The 18,872-nt window shown below is 62.9% G+C and overlaps 1 protein-coding gene across 1 annotated transcript in view; it reads right to left on the reverse strand.

Annotated features, from left to right (window-relative positions):
* The window catches only part of DNAH17 (dynein axonemal heavy chain 17), a 74,532-nt gene that overhangs the window by 44,627 nt on the left and 11,033 nt on the right, over positions 1-18,872 (reverse strand). Inside the window, exons 13-29 of the mRNA XM_087825769.1 lie at positions 18,089-18,235; positions 16,882-16,990; positions 15,862-15,965; positions 14,114-14,254; positions 13,120-13,263; positions 11,974-12,156; positions 10,855-11,109; positions 9,458-9,627; positions 8,646-8,868; positions 7,909-8,025; positions 7,733-7,819; positions 6,467-6,619; positions 4,002-4,250; positions 2,761-2,883; positions 1,351-1,698; positions 1,158-1,249; positions 600-726 (exon numbers count right to left, since the gene is read on the reverse strand). Of these exons, the coding sequence (XP_087681895.1) occupies positions 600-726; positions 1,158-1,249; positions 1,351-1,698; positions 2,761-2,883; positions 4,002-4,250; positions 6,467-6,619; positions 7,733-7,819; positions 7,909-8,025; positions 8,646-8,868; positions 9,458-9,627; positions 10,855-11,109; positions 11,974-12,156; positions 13,120-13,263; positions 14,114-14,254; positions 15,862-15,965; positions 16,882-16,990; positions 18,089-18,235 (2,772 nt within the window). The remainder of the gene's footprint in view (positions 1-599; positions 727-1,157; positions 1,250-1,350; positions 1,699-2,760; positions 2,884-4,001; positions 4,251-6,466; positions 6,620-7,732; positions 7,820-7,908; positions 8,026-8,645; positions 8,869-9,457; positions 9,628-10,854; positions 11,110-11,973; positions 12,157-13,119; positions 13,264-14,113; positions 14,255-15,861; positions 15,966-16,881; positions 16,991-18,088; positions 18,236-18,872) is intronic.

Genomic DNA, 18,872 nt, shown 5'->3' on the forward strand with positions numbered 1-18,872 from the left:
TCAGCCAACAAAAGGGAACAGCGGAAACTGCTCTCGGGCAGGACGCTGGAGCCAGCCCGGGGTCCTCGCCGGACACAGTGTCTGTCCCCAAGATTTCTTTTCCTTGAGAAGTTCTGACCCAGCCACCGGGCTTATTTCCCCAAGTCACACACTCAGATCTTTATATTTCGGGCCACCCTAGTGCATCCCCGATGGCGAGTCCCGCAACTTTACAGTTAATATATAGTCACCTTCCCTTCACCTGGTTAGTTAACCTCCCCTCTTTCAGAAGAGACTCGAGGAGCCTTTTTTCCAGGCCCCGGGGCCGGCTTTATGGTGGGGGGACCTAGTGAGTGGGCATCTCTCTCAGGAAAGCGTCTTGCTCAGCCCCTGGCATCGAACCCACTTTCCACACGAGGAAACGAGTCCCAGGGTCCCCAGAGAGTCTCCCGGTCTTTCTGTCATAGTTGGGCCCCGGGTGGTTTCTGGTGTGGACGGCTTTGTGGAGGTGACGCGGGACACCGGGGACACTCCTCCACAATTCCAGGGCCGCCCGATGTGGGGGTGAGCACGCGGCCCCCTGGAGCGGGCCTGTCCCTCGGAACGGCGGGGCCACCTACCTCCACGGGGTCGTTTCCGTTGGAGAGAATGTCCAGGAGGTCGGCCGAGGACACGAAGTAGAACCTCGGGAAAGCCAGCCTTTTTGTCTCCAAGTACTCAGCCAGGGCCTTCTCGCACACGGCCAGCCTAGGGCAGGGGAAGGGGCTGTCGAGGCCCGAGGGGCAGAGGGTCTCTCCTGGGCCGCCCTGCCCCTGTGGACTGGCAGCCAGAGGTGCCCAGCCTGCCGGCCCCAGCCTACTTGATTCCGGCTTTCCAACCCGACGTGCTCATGCCCTGCCAGCCCCTCACCTTGGGGGCATCCCTAGGTAGGAGGGGGCATAGTGTAAGGTCCACAGCTGCTGCTCCCTCCATTGTGGTCGGTGTGGCAGACGTGGCCGGACGTGGCCAGACGTGGCCGACGTGGTCAGGCGTGGCCGACGTGGCTGGGAGCACCAGCTCCCAGGGGAAGGGTGTGCAAACCCATGACCTGGGTTTTTGTTTTGTCTTTTGCGTTGTCCTGGCCAGCACTCGGGTCTCCCACCGTGGCGTCCCTGGTCTACACGGGCGTGGGCACCTACCTCTTCTTCAGATCCTCCAGCTTGTTGTAGAGACCAGGCTTGTTGGTGGCTTCCACCACGTTGGGTGTTTTCACTGCGTCTTCCATCAAGGCCTGGGGAGAGGAGGGGCCGCCCAGGGTCAGGAGCCCCGCCTCCTCGAGCGCAGCCGTTTCTGGAAAGGGCGGGCGGGCGGGAGCAAGACGGCCGCGCTCACCTTGAATTCCCTGTCGATGTTGTCAAAGTTCCGGGAGTCCTGCGGCAGCTGGGAGCGGATGTCCTCGGAGCCTACGAAGATGCTCTCCAGGTGGCTCCAGGTCCTCTGGACCTCAAACCAGATGGAGATGACTGAGTCCGCCGTGGACAGCTTCTGCTGCCAGCTCGTCACCTCCTTCAGGAAGTGGGACAGGTACTTGGACATCATGAGGTTCTGCAGCTGCACCTGGTTGTCCTCCAGCGTCTCCACCAGCACCTCGTCGGACTTGAGCATCATGGTGCCCGTCCGCGGGTGCGGCTCGTGCTCGAACACCATGGTGGACCAGGTGCTGTCCAGCACCTTCAGCACCTTCCGGGGAACAGAAATCGGGTCAGCGCGCCTCTGGCAGGAGGGCCTGGAAGGACCCAGAGTTTCCTAGAACCTGGAAAAAGCCCCTCTTTGAGAAAAGCCAAACTGTTCGTACCGACGTCATTCACAGTGGCCAAAAGGTGGCAACTACCAAAGTGCCCACCAGCAGACGGTGGATAAGCACAACGGGGTCCATCCACACAGCGGAATATTACTCGGCCATGAAAAAGGAGTGCAGCCCTGACCCCTGCCACAACGTGGCTGGGCCCTGAGGACGCTGCGCCGAGTGAAAGAAGTCAGATTCAAGGGCCACGTGCTGGGCGAGTCCCCTGATGTGAAGTGTCCGTAATATACAAACCCACAGGGACAGAAAGCGGGTCAGTGGTCGCTTAGAGCTGGGGCAGGGGTGGGTATGAGAAGACGGGGTGTGTGGGGGGTAACAGCTAAAGGACAGAGGTTCCTTTTTGGAGATGACAAATGTTCTGAAATTGACTGACTAGTATGTGACGGTTGTGCAGATCTGTGAATACGCTAAAGGCCGTCGGGTTGTACCCTTTGCACAGCGAACGGTGTGGTATGTGAGTTATCACTGAATAAAGTCGTTTTGTTTTTAAAAAAAGCCAAAAAGTGGCGATCCAAACTCCTACAACAGTTAGGAGAGGGGAGAGGTCCGGACCACACAGGGCCTCGGGGTGGCCCTGTGGCTGGCGGCTCATTAGGCTCCTGCCCCCTGCCTCCGACATCCGGGAGGGGCAGACAGGACACAGGTCGGGGTGCCCCAGGAAAGGAGAGAGCTCGGGGTGCTTCAAAAAGCGCAAACGATTTTGGGCAGGGAGGCAGAGCTACAGCCAGGAACTGGCATTCCCCCCCCCGGGACTAACATCAGGAGATATTTTACAAGATTTCTCCCGTGGGCCGGGTAAGAAAAGGCCCAGGAAACTTTCCCTTTGTGTTACGTGAGCGCTGGCGCCACGTGGAGTGAGTGGCACACGGTGGGTGGCGCATCAGCGCCTGCGTCACCTCAGACAAGACAGACAAGCCACGGGCCCGTCCACGAGGTACCTTCTCCATGCCGGACTCCTTCACCGCCTTGTCCACGATGTTCCGGACCTCATCCTCAAACTTGTGCAGGTTCAGCTGCAGCAAGTCCGCCAGGGTGGTGTCCTCTGACATCTCAAACTTCACCTGGGGGGGGGGACAGGCAGGTTCCAGCAGGCCACCTGTGCTCCGGCGGGGTCACCTCTGTCCCCCGGGAGAGGCAGGTCGGTGAGCCTCCCAGGCCACAGACGGAGCATCCGGCCTCGCCTTTCCTCCCCGTAAAACTGCGAAGCTGCAGCACCCGCCTGCAGGGGGCTGAACCCTGTCTCCCAAATTCTTGCCCCACCCCCCGCCCGGACCTCAGAATGCAGCCTTTTGGAAATGGGGTCCTCGTGGATGCTGGGGGTCCTGAGATGAAATCCTGCTGGTTAAGTGTGTGGGGCCCAAGTCCAAGGGCAAGAGCTCTCGCAAGAGAGCAGAGAAGGGGTTTGAAACGCAGGAGGCGGCCACGGGACCTCAAGGCTCCACTCGATGTCTCTCCCCCAAGGCCCAGGCCACACAGCACAGGCTCTGCAGTCCTTCCTGCTCTCCCCTCGCCTTGGGGTGACGCCTGCCTCCGCTACACGAGGGGAATCGTCCCAGAACACCCACCCGCGTGGCCTCCCCTGTGTGGCCGCTGTGCCGGGGGTTCCTTCCTTGCTTCCGTGAGAGCGGAGGCCTTGTTTCTCTCTCTGTACCCCCGGCACCTACGTGGGGCCTTTGCAGAGGGGCTGGCGAGTGGATCTGTGCTCAGTGTTTGCTGATGGAGGGGGAGCGTTCCCATTTTCCTTCCGTGGGTGTCAAGGCCAGACCCCCATGAGGCCAGACCCCCAACTAGGGGATATCCCTGGGAAGATCTGGGCAACGGGACTGTGCTCCTGAGGTTCAGGGGGGACCCGAGAACTGTTCATCCACCCCAAGCTCCCTGAGCTCTGCGGATATTCAACCTACAACTAGAACCGGCTACACATTTGGCGGGGCCCAGGTCAAAATGAAAATGGTGCAGTCCTTTGTTTAAAAATTAGGAAATGCAAGGAGGAGACAGCAGAGCATTGAACCCGGTGCGGGGCCCCCTCTGAGCCAGGGCCCTGTCACCGTTCAGGCCACACGAGCAGGAAGCCGGCCCGTCCACGTGGGCCTCCCTCAGCGCCGGGCCCCGAGCACTGGGCGGAGCGGCCGCCAGCCCCCCGGCCCCGGGGCGGGGCCCTCGCTGCCCCGACGGGCACCTGGGTGGCCTGCATGAGCTGCTGCCAGTGGCGGTCGCGGATGGCGGGGTTCTGCAGCTCGCTCACGGCCCGCAGCGAGGTGATCATGTTCTTCACGGTGTTGTCCAGCCCCACGAAGGCGTCCCAGGTCTTCATCTCCTTGTCGAGCGACCTCACGTCTTTGGCAAACTTCTTGCAGTCGATGTCCATCTGCTCCACGTTGATGTCCTTCCACTTGGTGGTCTTCCAGTCGTCGAAGCTGGTGTTCACCTGGGGGAGGCACTCGCGGTTGGCTCCTGCGGGGGAGGCTCAGGACGGCACCCGGCCGCCCGCCCGGCCGCCCGCACCCGCGCCAGTGAGCAGACTTGGAGCCAGTGACAGGGTTTGAGAGAGCGGGCGGGCCCAAGGGAAAAACAACCCCGTCGCAAAGATGCCACTCAAGCCCGGCCGGCGTGGCTCGGCAGTTGGGCATCGACCCATGAACCAGATCGCGGCTCGACTCCCGGTCAGGGCACAGGCCCAGGTTGCAGGATCGATCGATCCCCAGCAGGAGGCGGCCGATCAGTGACTCTCCCATCACGGATGTTTCTATCTCCCTCTCCCTCTCCCTTCCCCTCTCTGAAATCAATAAAGACATATATATATGTGTGGTTTTTTTTTTAAGATACAACTTAAAAGATAAAAAAGTCAAACTTAAAAATACAACTTGAAAGTTAGCACTTAAAATCTATTTTGGCACAAAACCAGTTGGGACATAGACGGACTGAGCCACCCAACCAACCCCCAGCATCTAACCGACACACAGAGCGCGTTCCACCCACCAGAACCTTTTTTTTTTTTAATTCCAAGTGCCCACGGACCACTGACCAAGACAAACCCCACCCCAAGCCACACAATAAGCCTTAAGAAATTAAACGTAGTTGAAGTCATGCTGCGTGCTCTCTGACCACGTGGAACCGAACCAGAAATCGACAGTTAGAAAGGCAACAGGGAAACCCCCCAAACGCTCAGAAATTAAAAACACGCTTCCGAATAGTCCACGGCTCAAGCGGGGACCTCAAAAGGAATTAAAAATGACATAGAACTGAAGGAAGTAGCGAGATACGCGGGATACAGCTGAAGCCGAGGGACCCGTTTTGTAAACGCCGAACGTCTGCGCTGGAAAAGGCGGAAAGCCTCAAATCAATAAAGATCCAGTCGAGAAACTAACGAGAGAGAGGAAAGGAAAAAAAAAATGCCAATAGGCCCGAAGCAAAGAGCGGGAAGGAGCGAATAAAGACAAGGCCGGGCACCAGTGACGACGGAAGCCGCGAAACAGCGGAGAAAAAGCGTTACCCGCAACGCGGGCTCTTTGAAAAGTCGGTGAACTTCATGGTTTATAAACCTCCGGTGCCGACGGCGAGGGCGAGGGCGGACGCCCCGCATCGCCGGCGTTGGGGGCGCCACGGGAAAGGGCGCCATTTATCACCAAAACCTCCCCAAAGAAAAATCTCCAGGCCCAGCCGGTTTCACTGGAAATCTTGCCGCGCAGTCAAGGGGGCGTGAACGCCCGTTTTCCACAAGAGTGTGAAAGAAAAGCGGTCCCTTGCCGGTTCCTCTCACCCTGGTGCCCGATCCGAAGGCGACCGCGAGAGGCGGCAGAGCGGAACCTGTCGCGGGCTCGGACACAGACATCCTCAGCGGATGCTTAGGAAGCCGAGGCCCACGACACGCAGAAAGACGCCGGGCCGCGGCCAGACGGGCTTTGTTCCGACGGCCGGAGCTCGAGCGGTGTCACGGCGCCGTTTCGGCCGACGAGAGACGGAAAATCGCGCAGCCACACCGGTCGGCACAGAAAGAACGTGAGCATCGGCCGGCGCGCTCAGGGGCTGAGCGTGGGCCACGCGCGGCAGGTCGCGGGCAATTCCCGGCCGGGCTGCTCATCTCCATCCCCAGCTGAGCATTCAAATAATAAAAAGACCCTGTGGGCAAATCACAGATCTGACGAAGGACTGATTTCTAGAAGAGATAAAGAAATCTCGAAACTCGAGAGAGAGGGAAAAAAAAGCCCAATTAGAAAATGGGCCAGAGGGGCGCCCAGTCCACAGAAGAGGCTGCCCGGGGGTCGGTGGAACCGCCCGTGAGAGACGCTCCCCATCGCCAGCCAGTCGTCGGGCATGTGACCAAAGCCCCAGGGGTCTTTCTCTCCGGGAGATTAGGGGATATTCCTTATTTTTAAAAGTTTTTAAAGAGAGGTGGAGGTGAGAGAGGGTGAGAAGAGGGAGACAAGCGGGAGGCAGTGGAGCTCGCGGCCCGTCACCTACAGAGAAAATGACAGAGAGACGCCCATCTCGGGGTCCCTCGGGTGCCTCCATCAGGGAAACTGGGGTTGCATTTTCACTACCGAAGGATGGGGGAGCGACCCCTCTTGGTGCTGAGCCCCCCCCCCCCCGGGTGCCGTCAGCACTGGCCGCCCCGCCCGCGCCCTGGAGCCTCCAGCCGCTCACCATGAAGATCATGTCCCAGAGCTCCTTCAGGAGGCAGACCTCCTTGTGACAAGCCTTGAGCTGCCTGTAGTCGGGGACGGCCACTTCGAACAGGCCCCCCGACTTGCTCAGCCCCTCCATGATGTTCTCCATGGCCACGATGCTCCTTTGTTGCTGCGGGCGGGGGCGGGCGGGTGAGGCAGGCCGTAGGCACACCCAGTGGCACCCTGCCCCTTTCTCCCTGCTGCGCCCTGAGCCACGAGCATGCTCCACGCCAGCCCCTCTTACGTGTCAGGACGGCAAACTCGGCCATGGGGGGCCGGGGGGCGGCACCCTCCCCTCCCCGCCCTCTCAAAGCCCCCCTGCTTCCGATCTGATGGGAAGGGGGTCTGGTCTGTCTTTGCGAGTTCAGGCCCAGGGACTGACTTTTCGGGGATGTCGTCTGAATGCCGAACTTCCTCCTGAGGTTCCCCAGAATCTCCCCCATTTCCCTGCTACGTCTATTTTTTTTATCTTATTAAAAATTATATAGGGGATGCTGGGCTGCTTTGAAAAAGAGAAAACCCTAGATAAGCAACGGCGGGGAGCCATCTCAGAGCCCATGATTAAGCGCAGACCGCCACCAACAGGAGCTCTTCGCGTCCAGCCCGGGGCCCGTGTGTAAGCGCTCGGGGGTCCCCGGGGAGAAGGGGCCTGTCTGCCCTGTGGCTCGGGAAACCGGAGGCTAGGAGGTGGCCACGGACAGAGGGCGGGACCTCGGCCTTCAGAATGGTGGGCGTCAAGCTGAGCAGGGGAAGAGCAGCGGCTTGGGGGGGAGCGTGGCGGACCCTGGGGGACACCTCGGGGCTCCCTGTGCTCTCGCCGCAGGGCAAGGCAGAGGTGTGGGCTGGGCGAGGTGCTGGAGCAGAAGCCCCGGCAGTGCCCAGCGTGCTCCCGGGGCTCCCTGCCGGCCCTGAGGGGCCCGTGGGGCCCGAACGTGAGTGGGGGCCAGGTCTCGGGCCGTGGAGCTTGCGAGGCGGACGCTGACCATGGACGTCACAGTGGGGACAGAGAAGGGCAAGGGCGAGGCTTGGCCACGGGCTGCAGGTGGTGGCCAGGGGCAGGAAGGTACCAGGGGGCAGGAAGCTGCTGAACGTGAGGGCGGCTGGGGCCCAGGAGGCACAGCGCGGGGGGCGGGTGTGAGCCGCGGGCTGCAGGGGAGGCGAGTCCCACGGGGCGTTTCTGGGCTCGCGGGAACGACAGCCGCAGGAGAGAAGGGGCGCCCGGCTCCGCCTCGGGCACCGTTACCTTGCTCAGGGACTGGTAGGGCTCGGGGTCGCTGAAGGCGAACGGGGCCTCCTGCCGGAACTTCTCCCTGAACTCGTACTGCTTGAGCTGCGGGCGGACACGCGGGTCAGGCACCTGCCGCCCGCGGCAGCCCCGCCCCCCACGCGGCGGGCGCACCCCCTGCCCCGGCCGCGCACCTCGAACTGCTGGCACTTCCTCCTGAGGATGTTGACCTCATTGGCCTGCAGGGGAGCCACGTTCTGCTTCACCTGGAAGGCCAGCTTCTTGGTGTTGGTCCACTGCTCCGGCAGCTCCTAGGCGGGCGAAGGCCGGGGGGGGTCCCGTGACTACAGACCCGCGCGGGGGGCTGCGCGGGGAGCACAGAGTCCCCCGGGCCCCCCAGCCTCCCGGGCGCCTCTGCAGGGCTGCGCCTCCGTGGCCAGGCCAGGCGCTGGCAGCCTTGTGTTTCCGGTACCTAGGTGAGCTGAATCCGCATCTATGTGTGCACGTGTGTGCGTGCGTGTGCATGCTGTACCTGCATCTATGTGTGCACGTGTGTGCGTGTGTGCTGTGTGTACCTGCATCTACGTGTGCACGTGTGTGCGTGTGTGCGTGTGTGCTGTGTGTACCTGCATCTATGTGTGCACGTGTGTGCGTGCGTGTGCATGCTGTGTGTACCTGCATCTATGTGTGCACGTGTGTGCGTGTGTGCTGTGTGTACCTGCATCTATGTGTGCATGTGTGTGCGTGCGTGTGCATGCTGTGTGTACCTGCATCTATGTGTGCATGTGTGTGCGTGCGTGTGCTGTGTGTCGGCGTGGTCCTGAGCAGTGTCATCCTGTGTCTCCAGGAGGAGGCTGGCCGTCTCCTCCGGCCACGGGAAGGGTCCCGGCCGCCCTCTCTCCCCTGGACACGGCCGCCCAGCCCCGCCTACCTGCAGCTTCACGTATATCTCCTCCGGCATCTCCTCCCCGTAGGTCTTGAGCAGCTCGATGGTCTGCTTCAGGGGCTCGAACATGGTGTCGGTGGCGGCCTGTCTCTCCTTCACCCGCATCAGGTGCCCCATCACGCCCACGAGGCCGTCATAATCCCCTTCCTTGATGGGCGTCCTGAGGCCCTCCTTGGCGACTTTCATGAAGGCTTCCAGGTCACTGAGGCTACGGGACAAGCAAACCGCCTGTGACAGAGGCCACCTCCCCGGGGGCGGGCTGTGGCCATCCGAGGCGGTGGGCTCCCCCCGGGAAGGCAGAGCCGGGGTTCATCTCAGGACACCTGCTATTTCCCCACCCGCACGGCCCCCCACGCCTCACCAGCGCCCCTCAAGCTGATGGGCAAATCCCAGGGTGAGGCCGCGTCTCGGAGGGCCTTTGCTGCCCCCCAGTGGCACTGAGCTGGGTCACACTCTCGGGATCCCGCCCGTCCCTGTAGCTGCACCGTCCCTGGGGCATTTGTCACCGGTCAGGACTCCCTGCGACGCTCGCCTGAGCGGAGGGTGTCCTCTCGCCTGGCACCCAGATGCCGCGAGTGCGCAGTGAGCAGGCGCGGGCCAAGAGGCGGAGGCCCCCTGGCAGCCAGGGGACCCTCCCGCTGGCGCCACCCTGGGGGGGGCGCTGGCCTCTCAGCTGGAACTCCACCCCCGTCTGCCCCAGAGAAGGCGCCGGACGACACCACGCACTTCCCCGGACGGTCGCCTGCACCGGGCCCGCCTGCCCCCGGCTCCCCCAGGCGGCGGCAGGGCGCACCCACCTGGTGATGACGTGGTTGCTTAGGTGGCGCTTGAACATGAAGCTCCAGCGCTTGATGGTGTTGAGCAAGGCCTGCTTGAAGGGCCGGCAGTCACACTGCAGCCAGCCGCTGAACACCTGGGTGTTCTCGCACCGCGACACCTCCTCGTAGAGCCTCTCGTAGGAGTCGATCTGGGGGACACAGCCGGCTCGCCACGGGGCCGGGCCACCGCGCCAGCTGTCCTCCCCCGGCACCCCCGCCCCTGGGCCTGGCCTCGCACCGCTCAGGGGAGCCCGTCCGAGGGGCTCCCCAGGACCAGCCGCGAGGGGAGGGTCTCGTACCCGCTCAGGGGAGCCCTCCGAGGGGCTCCCCAGGACCAGCCGCGAGGGGAGGGTCTCGTACCCGCTCAGGGGAGCCCTCCGAGGGGCTCCCCAGGACGAGCAGGGTCGCCTGGCCCTCCTCAGGCCGCCCTCCCCACTGAGGCTCTTGAGCGCCACCCCCTGGCCCTGCCTTGTGCCGCACAGCGCGCCCACCTGGGTGCCCGCCTGCCCGCTCCCCGGGTGCCCTTCCCTCTCGCTGGGCCTCGGGAAACAGGTGCAGGCTCCCGTGTTAACTGTGTTTTCTTATTTTTTTTTTTTACTCCGGCCTCTGGGGCTTCACTCGCCCGCGAGGAGCCCCCACCTCCACCCAGGGCCGGCTAACTCCCAGAGACAGCCACAGCGCCCCAGGGAGCCGTCTTTCCCGTACAGACTGACCCGCCCAGAGCCCACCCGCCTGCATCAGGCTCTCACGCTCCGGGCACCGTCCCCGTCCTACACCCCCCCCACCCGGGCCGAGTGTCAGAGCACTCGGGGGCGTCCCCCTGTCCTACACCCCCCCCCGGCCGGCCGAGGGTCAGAGCACTCGGGGGCCGTCCCCCTGTCCTACACCCCCCCACCCGGGCCGAGGGTCAGAGCACTCGGGGCCGTCCCCCTGTCCTATGCCCCCCCGCCCGGGCCGAGGGTCAGAGCACTCGGGAGCCGTCCCCCTGTCCTACACCCCCCCCGCCCGGCCGAGGGTCAGAGCACTCGGGGGCTGTCCCTCGCCCCGGGGTCCACGGCACTGATTCAAACCAGCCACCCCCAGGCCCGCTTGCCTGCCTCACTCGTTCCTTCCCACGGAAACCACAGCATGGCCTCCCCCCCCCACTTTCTTGCTCCGTTGCCTGCTGACCGACCCCGGTGCTCCCCCCTCATGGCCCTTCGGGGAGCGGCGCCCCCTCCTCTTGGGAACCCTGAGTCACAGACTCTTTCCGGCAGCAGCCGCCTCCTGCTCCGCTGGCCTCAGCCGTAACACCGGGTCCTGAGGCAAACCCCGCGCCCCTCCCCGGGGGACGGGGGGTTCAGAGGCGAGGGAGCCAGGGGCGGGCGCCCAGGCACCTGCTGCTGGAACCGCGTGAGGGTGGGCGGCGTCCTGGAGGCCACGTCTTCGGCCCGGGCGTCCACGTCCTCCTGGGTCACCGTGCGGCCGTAGGCGAGGAAGTTCTTCATGGACTCCTGGAGGTCGTCCACCCAGAGGTAGGAGTACCTCTCGAAGGAGTCCTGGAACTCCTCCGCCTCCTTCATGGCGCCGACCACCAGGTTGGACATCTCCTCCCGCATCTGCATGAGGTCCCGCATGTCCTCCAGGTCCGCCTGCAAGAGGCAGGGGAGGCGCCGCCCGTGAGCCCGCGGCCGAGGCTCAGACGGCGCAGGAGTGTGGGCGGGGGGAGCCCCGCGGCCCCCGCTGTCTCCCGCCACCCCGCCCACCCCATCCCACTCCCCAGGAGAAGCAGCCTGACCGCCGAGAGGGCCCCCGCAGAGAGACAGGGTGTTTTGTTTGTTCAAATGAACGAAATCATATTGTAAACGGGGTCCTCGGCTCCGTCAACACTGACAACATGTCACGAGCACCCTCCCGGCCTGGGCTCATTTCTGCGGCTCCCCCGGGTGCCTTTGCGAGGATGGGCCAGAGCCTATCCAGCGAGTCCCGTCTGGCGGGCATTTCGGCCATTTCCAATTTTTGTTTTACTGTCCCACAAACGAGGCTTTGACAGACGCCCCCCTCGGAGGGGAGCCCAGTTTCCGGCGCCTGTCACGCCCCCGGAATCTGATGTGACCGCGTTTACTGTCGGGCAGGGTCTAACGGTATTGAGAGTGGACGGTCGTGGGAGCGGGCGGAGGCACACGTGTGGCAAAGGGCCTGGGTGTGGAGAGAACCGTGGCGGTGCTGACGTCACAGGAGGGAGAGAAACAGCCCGGGAGGGGCCAGGGCACACCCTGGGCATCCGAGGGGCGTGGGCAGGGGCCGGGGAATGGAGCCCGGCCACTCCGGGGGAAGGGCAGGGCTTGGGGGGTGGGGAGAGAAGCCCCCCCTGCAGTCCGGGGGCACCTGTCACATCCCGAACCACTGGCCCGTAAAATGTAAGTAACCAGGCTCCGCTGAGCTGGAAGGCGGCTCCGAACCAGGAGAGCAGCGGGGAAAGCGGGGAAAGCGGGGGGCGGAGGCGCCCGACCCACCTTGTAGTTGAGCCTGCCCTTGGCCAGGCGGGGGATGAGCTTGGCGGTGTTGTAGATGTCGTTGATGAGGCTCTCCATCAGCGCCAGGAAGCCCCGGTCGTCGCCCACCTCCAGGGACGGGCTGAAGGCCAGCCCGTCCTCACCCAGCTCCATGTGGACCTCGAACAGCGGCGCGACCGTCTCCTGCAATGGGCCGCGGGGGGGTCAGCGCCTCGCCCTCGGAGGAACCGTTCTCAGCGCCAGGAGGGTCGCTGCCCGACTCCCACGGGCCGGGGCCACTTGGGAGGCCACGCTTCTCCGTGGTCCCTGCCGCCGGGCGGGAGGGCCAGCAGCCGGCTGGAGTAGCCCCGGGCAGGGCCGGGCAGCGACCGGAAGGGAAGGCCAGCGACCGACGGTCCCGGTTCAAAGCCCGTAGCTGCTCCTTACTCGCTGTGTGGCTGTGGCCGCCCGGTTTCCCCAGATATATATAAAATGGTAAAAAGCATTTTACGGAACAGACACCTGTCCCCATCTCTCTGGGTTACTGTGAGGACTGAACTAGTCAAGAACGTGTAACCCGCGCACAGGGGTGGCTGGCTGGCTTCTCAGGGCCGGCGGCCACGGCCACGGCCACGGCCACGGCGCGTGGTGGGTCACAGCCGGGTGGGACGAGCCCTCACGTGCATGGCAGGGTCCCGTTTAGAAAGCACGTGCACAGGTAACCCTGCCTGTTCCCAGAGCCACCCCCTCATGAGCCTGCGGAGCTGAGGGTGCCACCTCATTGCCAGGTGACAGGAGGGCGTCCCCCTGACCCTCCCAGGTCGACAGGAGGCGGCGGCAGAGGTCCCTGCCTTCCCTCACCTGGCAGCAAAGCGGGCGACTCTCAGATCTGCCAGGTGGGAGGGGACCGGATGAGCCGAGAGCCTGGAACCGAGGAGGGCCTGGGCGCAGGACTTGCCATTTTAAAACAGGGTCGAGTTGAGTGGGTGGCCCTGGCAGCTTCTCATAACCTTGTTTACTTGTAACGGGACAGCCTGTTCTCTCTCCAGGAAACTAACCTACCGATTCCAACGTAAACTTTGTATTTACAAAACCACATTTATAACACATACGTATTCTCTCTCTCACACACACACACCCCCCGCTCGTCTTCTGCGTATAACTTACGTCCAGAACCATGTTGTTGATCAGGTAACTGAGAGACTTGCGGATGAAACTGTCAAATTCGTCCAAGACCATGCTGTCGATGTACAGGACGTATTCTTTCCAGGGCTGGGTGGCCGTGTTCGCTCTGAACAGCTCCGCGTTTTCCTGCCAACAGGCCCCGCAGTCGGCCGTCTCGCCGGCCCCCCGACTCCCTCCCTCCCCAGTCGATGTTCGCGGTGACCCGGGGCCGCCTGTCTGTCCCCGCGCCCCCGACACGCCGCGCCTCTAGCCTTTTCCAGGCCTGGGCGGAGCGCCACCTTCCAGACACAAGCTGGAAGCCACGGCCGCGGAGGGAGGAAAGCGCGAGGGGCCCCGGGGGTCAGACCAGGCGGAGCCCTGGGGGTGCCAGGCCGCCGGCCAGCGGGGACGCCCCACAGGCCCTGAGAGTGTTGGCCGGCGGGAGGGCCCCACGCTGCGGGCAGCGGGGCAGGCTCTGGTGTGACACGTGATCCCCACTTAGCGTGTTGGCCCCGACACGCCGGACACGCGTGCTCAGCGAGCCCCACTTTCCCCGGGCTGCTGGCGCCTCCTCCTGGTCACCGGGGCCTCACACGGAGCTCGCCCCGCAGCAGCTGGCCCCAGAGGAACAAGCTCGGGGACCTTGTAAGAAGATGTCCCTTGTCTGCACCCACTTTGTGCAGGGTAGTGCTGGCCTGAGCACCAAAGGGTCGCGGGTTCCATTCCCTGTCAAGGGCAGTGCCTGGGTTGCAGGTTCGATCCCAGCCCCAGTCGGGGTGCATGCGGGAGGCAGGCAATCAATGCGTCTCTCCCGCATCGATGTTCCTCTCCCTCCCTCTCTCCCGCATCCTCAGGCGAAAATTAACAACCACAAAAAGTCTCTGGGGTTAAAGAGCGTAGATTCTGGGACCGCTGAAGAGGCTGTTAAGGGACCTCTGCCACCCCCACCCCCGGCCCACGAAGGGCAAGCGGCCCCCAGGCCCCCGGGGCTCCGTACCGTGACCATGGCCTGGATTTTGATGCCGGCCTCCTTCACGGCCGTGTAGCGCTTGTTGAGGTTGACCAGCCTCCCGTCCAGGTCCAGCAGGGCCTCCTTCTTGTTGTCCTTCCTTTCAAACATGGGGTTGGCCGACCAGTCCTGGGGGACAACCGGGAGTGAGGCGGGCGCCCGGGGAGGTGTTCCGGGCCTGCCCTCCGCGGCAAACGCCCCTGTCCCCGCTGACGTCCGCGAGGACGAGGGGCCGCCGAGGACGCGGGCCGGAGAGCCCCCGTGCCGGAACCTGCTCCGGGTCTCGGAGGACGGCCGTGGCGTCCCTTGTCCGGGAGGCTCCCCCCAGCCCCCAGGCCACGTGAGAGACGCTCCAGCAGGTCCAGCCGTCCCTGCGCCACCCGTGGCCCCAGCGCGACCGGGAGGGCTCAGCTCGCCCCTCCCTCCTCTGCCGGGATTTGGTCTCTACATGGACCTGCTCTGAACTATATAAACTTCAGGTCCGGGGGGGCTGACTCGAATCATTTCTTTTCCGATGAGTTTCCTCATGGAGCCAGGGGGTCCGATGGCACCACCCACTGTCTTTGTTTTTGGTCGTCAGTTGTTAGACAGGGTCTCGTGCGGCGGGCACAAGGCTGGGAGAGCCCGTGTCCTTCCAGGCGCCCCTTCTGCACTTGAATGTGAGCGTGCCAGCCCCCCCCCCCAGTGCCCAGCACGTCACTTCACCGTCGCCCCTTCTGAACGTCTGTAGAGACGTGGCTGTGGCTGTGGCTGTGGCTGTGGCTGTGGCTGTGGCTGTGGCAGGGCTGTGAGGTCGGCGTGGTTCTCAGTGTGACGGGCCCAGGCTGCTCTTCCTGGAACTGGGGTTGGTGTGGCCCCTCCGGGGTTTGTGTGAAATGCTTGTGTCCCTCCCAGATTCACAGGTCGAGGTCCCCCATGGGGTGGTATCTGGAGGTGGGGCCTTTGAGAGGCGACTAGATTTAGATGAGGTCACGAGGGTGGAGCCCCCAGGGTGGGATCAGTGGCCTTATGAGGAAAAGCAGAGAGCCCTGGCTGGTGTGGCTCAGTGGGTTGGGCCAAGTTCTGTGCACCAAGAAGTTGCCGTTTGGTTCCCAGGCGGGGCACATGCCAGGTTGCAGGCTCCATCCCCAGTAGGGGGCGTGCAGGAGGCAGCCGGCCGGTGTTTCACTCTCCCATCGACGTTTCCCTCTCCTCTCTCTCTCTCTCTCTCCCCCTTCCTCTCTCTAAAAATCAATTAAAAAAATCTTTAAAAAGAAAAAAGTAAAGGAAGGGAGAGTAGATCTCTCGCCCTCTCTCTCTGTCTCCCTCCCCCGTCTCCGCCCCTGTCCCACGCGAGGACGTGGTGGGAAGGTGGCCTCTACAAGCCGGGCAGAGAGCCTGCAGCTGAACCGGATCGGCTGGCACCTTGACCTTGGGCTCCTGGTCTGCAGACCACCCTTGCTGTTCAGATGCAGGGGGAGAGCCGAGTTAGGACACAGCCCCAAACCCAACAACCTCGGAGACCGGGGCCCACGGGGCCACGATGAGAGACGCGGCGGCCAGGTCGGGAGCCGCACGTGGGGCGGCTCAGAGTTCCAGGGGGTGCATGTGGGACGGTGGCTTGGTAGAGAAGGTGCGGGGCTGAAGAAGCGCGGCATGGGGGCCCCGGTGGTGGCCGGAGCCCGGACGGTTCCCGCTGCCCCGGGCACTTTCCTCAGAGTCTCTGGGACCCGACTCCCCGGCCCTGCTCCGCTCACCTTCATGACCTGGGAAATGGCCTCTATGTTTTGCTTGGCTTTCTGAATCCTGTTCTGCAGGTTGTGCAGAATTTCCCGCATCTCCTGGATGTATTCAAATACACCTAAGACAGAAGCGGAGGGGAACCTCAGCGATGGACGAGTCAGCAGGAGGAAACCTCCCCGTGGGCCTGCTTGACGGCCCTTGGAAAACTCATCGACTCCTCGGGAGCGCTAAGCAGAAGCCACTGAGAGGTCCCCGAAAGGCCACGCTGGGGGACAGGGCCCGCGGTGCCTCTGAAAGCAGCACCTCCCTGTCCCCAGACAGGCGGAACGGTCATTCCACCCGGCACTGCAGACCCCTGAGGCGAAGGACCCCCCATGCCGGGCCCTGGGCCACGGCACAGTGCTGGGGACTTGAGCAGCCTGGACCCCAACAGCTGGAAAGAGACGCATTCTTGGGCAGAAACGAAAGGAATCATACGACGTCCTTGCCCAAGGAAAGCCCCAGTGGACCCTGGTTCAGACAAGTGGACAGTCCTGCCTTCTTGCCGAGATAGTGGAGGCAGAATGGGGGGCAGAGGGCTGGAAAGAGGGCAGAAGGGGAGCCGGGAGGTCTTGATGGACGGGGTGCCCACCCAGCATGGGTCCTGGGGACGAGGGGAGTCAGGGGGCCTGGTCCAGGGGTGGTGGGGGAACAGAGGAAGGGGAGTCCTGAGTACGTTTCTTTCTACGTCTCCGACACCTGCCCTGAGCCGGCTGCCATGGGCATGGGCTCTGCCATCCGCTGTGCCTGCCCTGTGGGGAGCCACCATAAGCCCGGCCTCTAGCAAGTCCAGCTGTGAAACTGTGAGGTCCTCAGGGGTCCCCAAGGAGCCTCCGCCAGGTCCCACAGGCTGTTTGGGGCCTGGCGAGCAGGGGCCACTATCCTTTGGCCAAACACACAGCCCCGTTGCAGTCCCAGCAGACCCAGGGGCCGGGAGGCAGAGGCGGCCGGCCCCTCCAAGTCTAACCCAGGGGACAGGCACGGGGCCGCGGTACCTTGGCCGTTCCAGAACAGCGTGGTTTCAGCGCTCCATAATTTGACGTCGATTGCTTCCAGCTCTGCCTTTATGAGCGGGAACTCCACGTCCATCACCGTGGTCTTTATCTGCGGAACAAACAAGACCGTCTCGGGGCCTTCGCTCCAAACCCACCCCGACTCCCAGCGGTCTCACGGCGAGGGCGCTGGTCCAGACCAAAGCCACTACGATTAGCGTCACTTGACGGAATTATAGGGCCATCGGATTTGGGGAGATTTCACCTTTGAAAATTAATCACCGAGGGTTCATGTATATACCTAACGCTTCATTACCCACGTTATGGGGTAGAAAGGGAAGAAAATATGATCAGGCAAAAAACAGCGAGCATATAATCCAAAACTTTATTGGACTTAGATTCACGCAAAGAAAGAGAGACGGACATGGGTCACTGGGCATTTCTGGGCTCGGACCCTCTCTTTGGTCCCACGTCTAAGGCTCCACCTTTGGTTGCCCCGGGGGCATCGACGTTCACAATAGTATCGGCTCTATATGGTCTCGAGGCAGCGCTATCCTGCTCTCGGACATTAATTTACTGCTTGAAAACCTCCACTCACGGAAGAGAAAGAAAGGGGGCGCTCGTGACCTTCTCTCTAAATTATTCCTTTAAAGAACAAGCCCGCTGAGCTCCCATCCAGCAACAGTCTGGCTTCTATGTAACCTTTCAAGGTCACCCATCCAGCAACAGTCTGGCTTCTATGTAACTTTTCAAGGTCACCCATCCAGCAACAGTCTGGCTTCTATGTAACTTTTCAAGGTCACCCATCCAGCAACAGTCTGGTTTCTATGTAACTTTTCAAGGTCACCCATCCAGCAACAGTCTGGTTTCTATGTAACTTTTCTGGGTCACCTGCACCCTTACCAGCGAGGCGTGGACACCAAATTAAAACCGTGTGTGGGGGGGGTGGGGGCGATTCGCCTCTCAGAATCCTTCTTTACATACATTTGGGGCTTTCAATGGTCCCCGACTCCCCACCCCACCCCAATGCCTTCAAGCATTTTCAGACGGGGAACTGGTCGGAAAGGTGGGCAGGGGCGGAGACATCCAGCGTGTGAGCCACGGTGAGCGGAAACCGGGCCAGCGGAGGACAGCGCAGGGGGAGGCGCAAAGCAAGGCAGCGAGACGCGGCGCCAGCGGCGGGCTCGGCCCCCTCGCCGCGCCCGCTCACCTCGTTGTACCAGCCCACGATGAGCTCCAGGTTGCCCACGAACTTCCGGAAGGTCTCGTACTGAGAGAACAGCTTCTCGGCACTGTCTGGGATGGCTTTTTGTTGCTGGAAGTTCAAGTACTTGACCTCTCTCAGCACTGCCACCAACTAAGGCCAACAGAGACCACAGAGCCCGTCGGGGGGTGGCCTCCGCGGGGCGGCACGTAGCAGCACAGGGGGGGCCTGTCCCCGATGCCTCTACGGTCTGGGGCTGGAGCTGGAGGCGGCGTGTGCGGGCTGGGGCTGCTGGCCGGTCGGGGCGGCCTCACCCACTGACCGGGCAGTGTGGGTGGACAGGTCATCCAGCTTCCCCGCCCGGGGCGTTTGGAGGGAGACCAGAACCCCACCTGGCCCCTCCTTGGGACCTAACCTTCTGTCCGTCTCCTCCTACCTGCCACCACCCAGGAGGTCGGGTCAGTAACACACCCCATCCCGCAGAGCTGCCGCCCTCACTGCTGGTCCAGGGCCGTCCCGTCAAGGCCCCAGTGACCTGTGTCGCTGAACCCACCGGTCACTTCACAGGCCTCGTCTCCCGGGACCTTGCAGCAGCTGGCCACCCCTTCCCTGGACACCAGATGCTCCTAGTCACCACCATCAGCCTCTTCCGACGCTTTTGAGATTTGCATGTTGGGGAGCTGCAGCGCGTGGTCCCCCCATCTCCTCTCCCCTTGGTCACCCCCCAACATCACAGCTTTGAGAAGCATGTGGACTATTCCTGCGCTCACGTCCCGACCCAGACCTGCCT

Source organism: Miniopterus natalensis, chromosome 17 (genome assembly GCF_054644295.1).
Source record: "Miniopterus natalensis isolate mMinNat1 chromosome 17, mMinNat1.hap1, whole genome shotgun sequence".
Taxonomy (NCBI): domain Eukaryota; kingdom Metazoa; phylum Chordata; class Mammalia; order Chiroptera; family Miniopteridae; genus Miniopterus; species Miniopterus natalensis.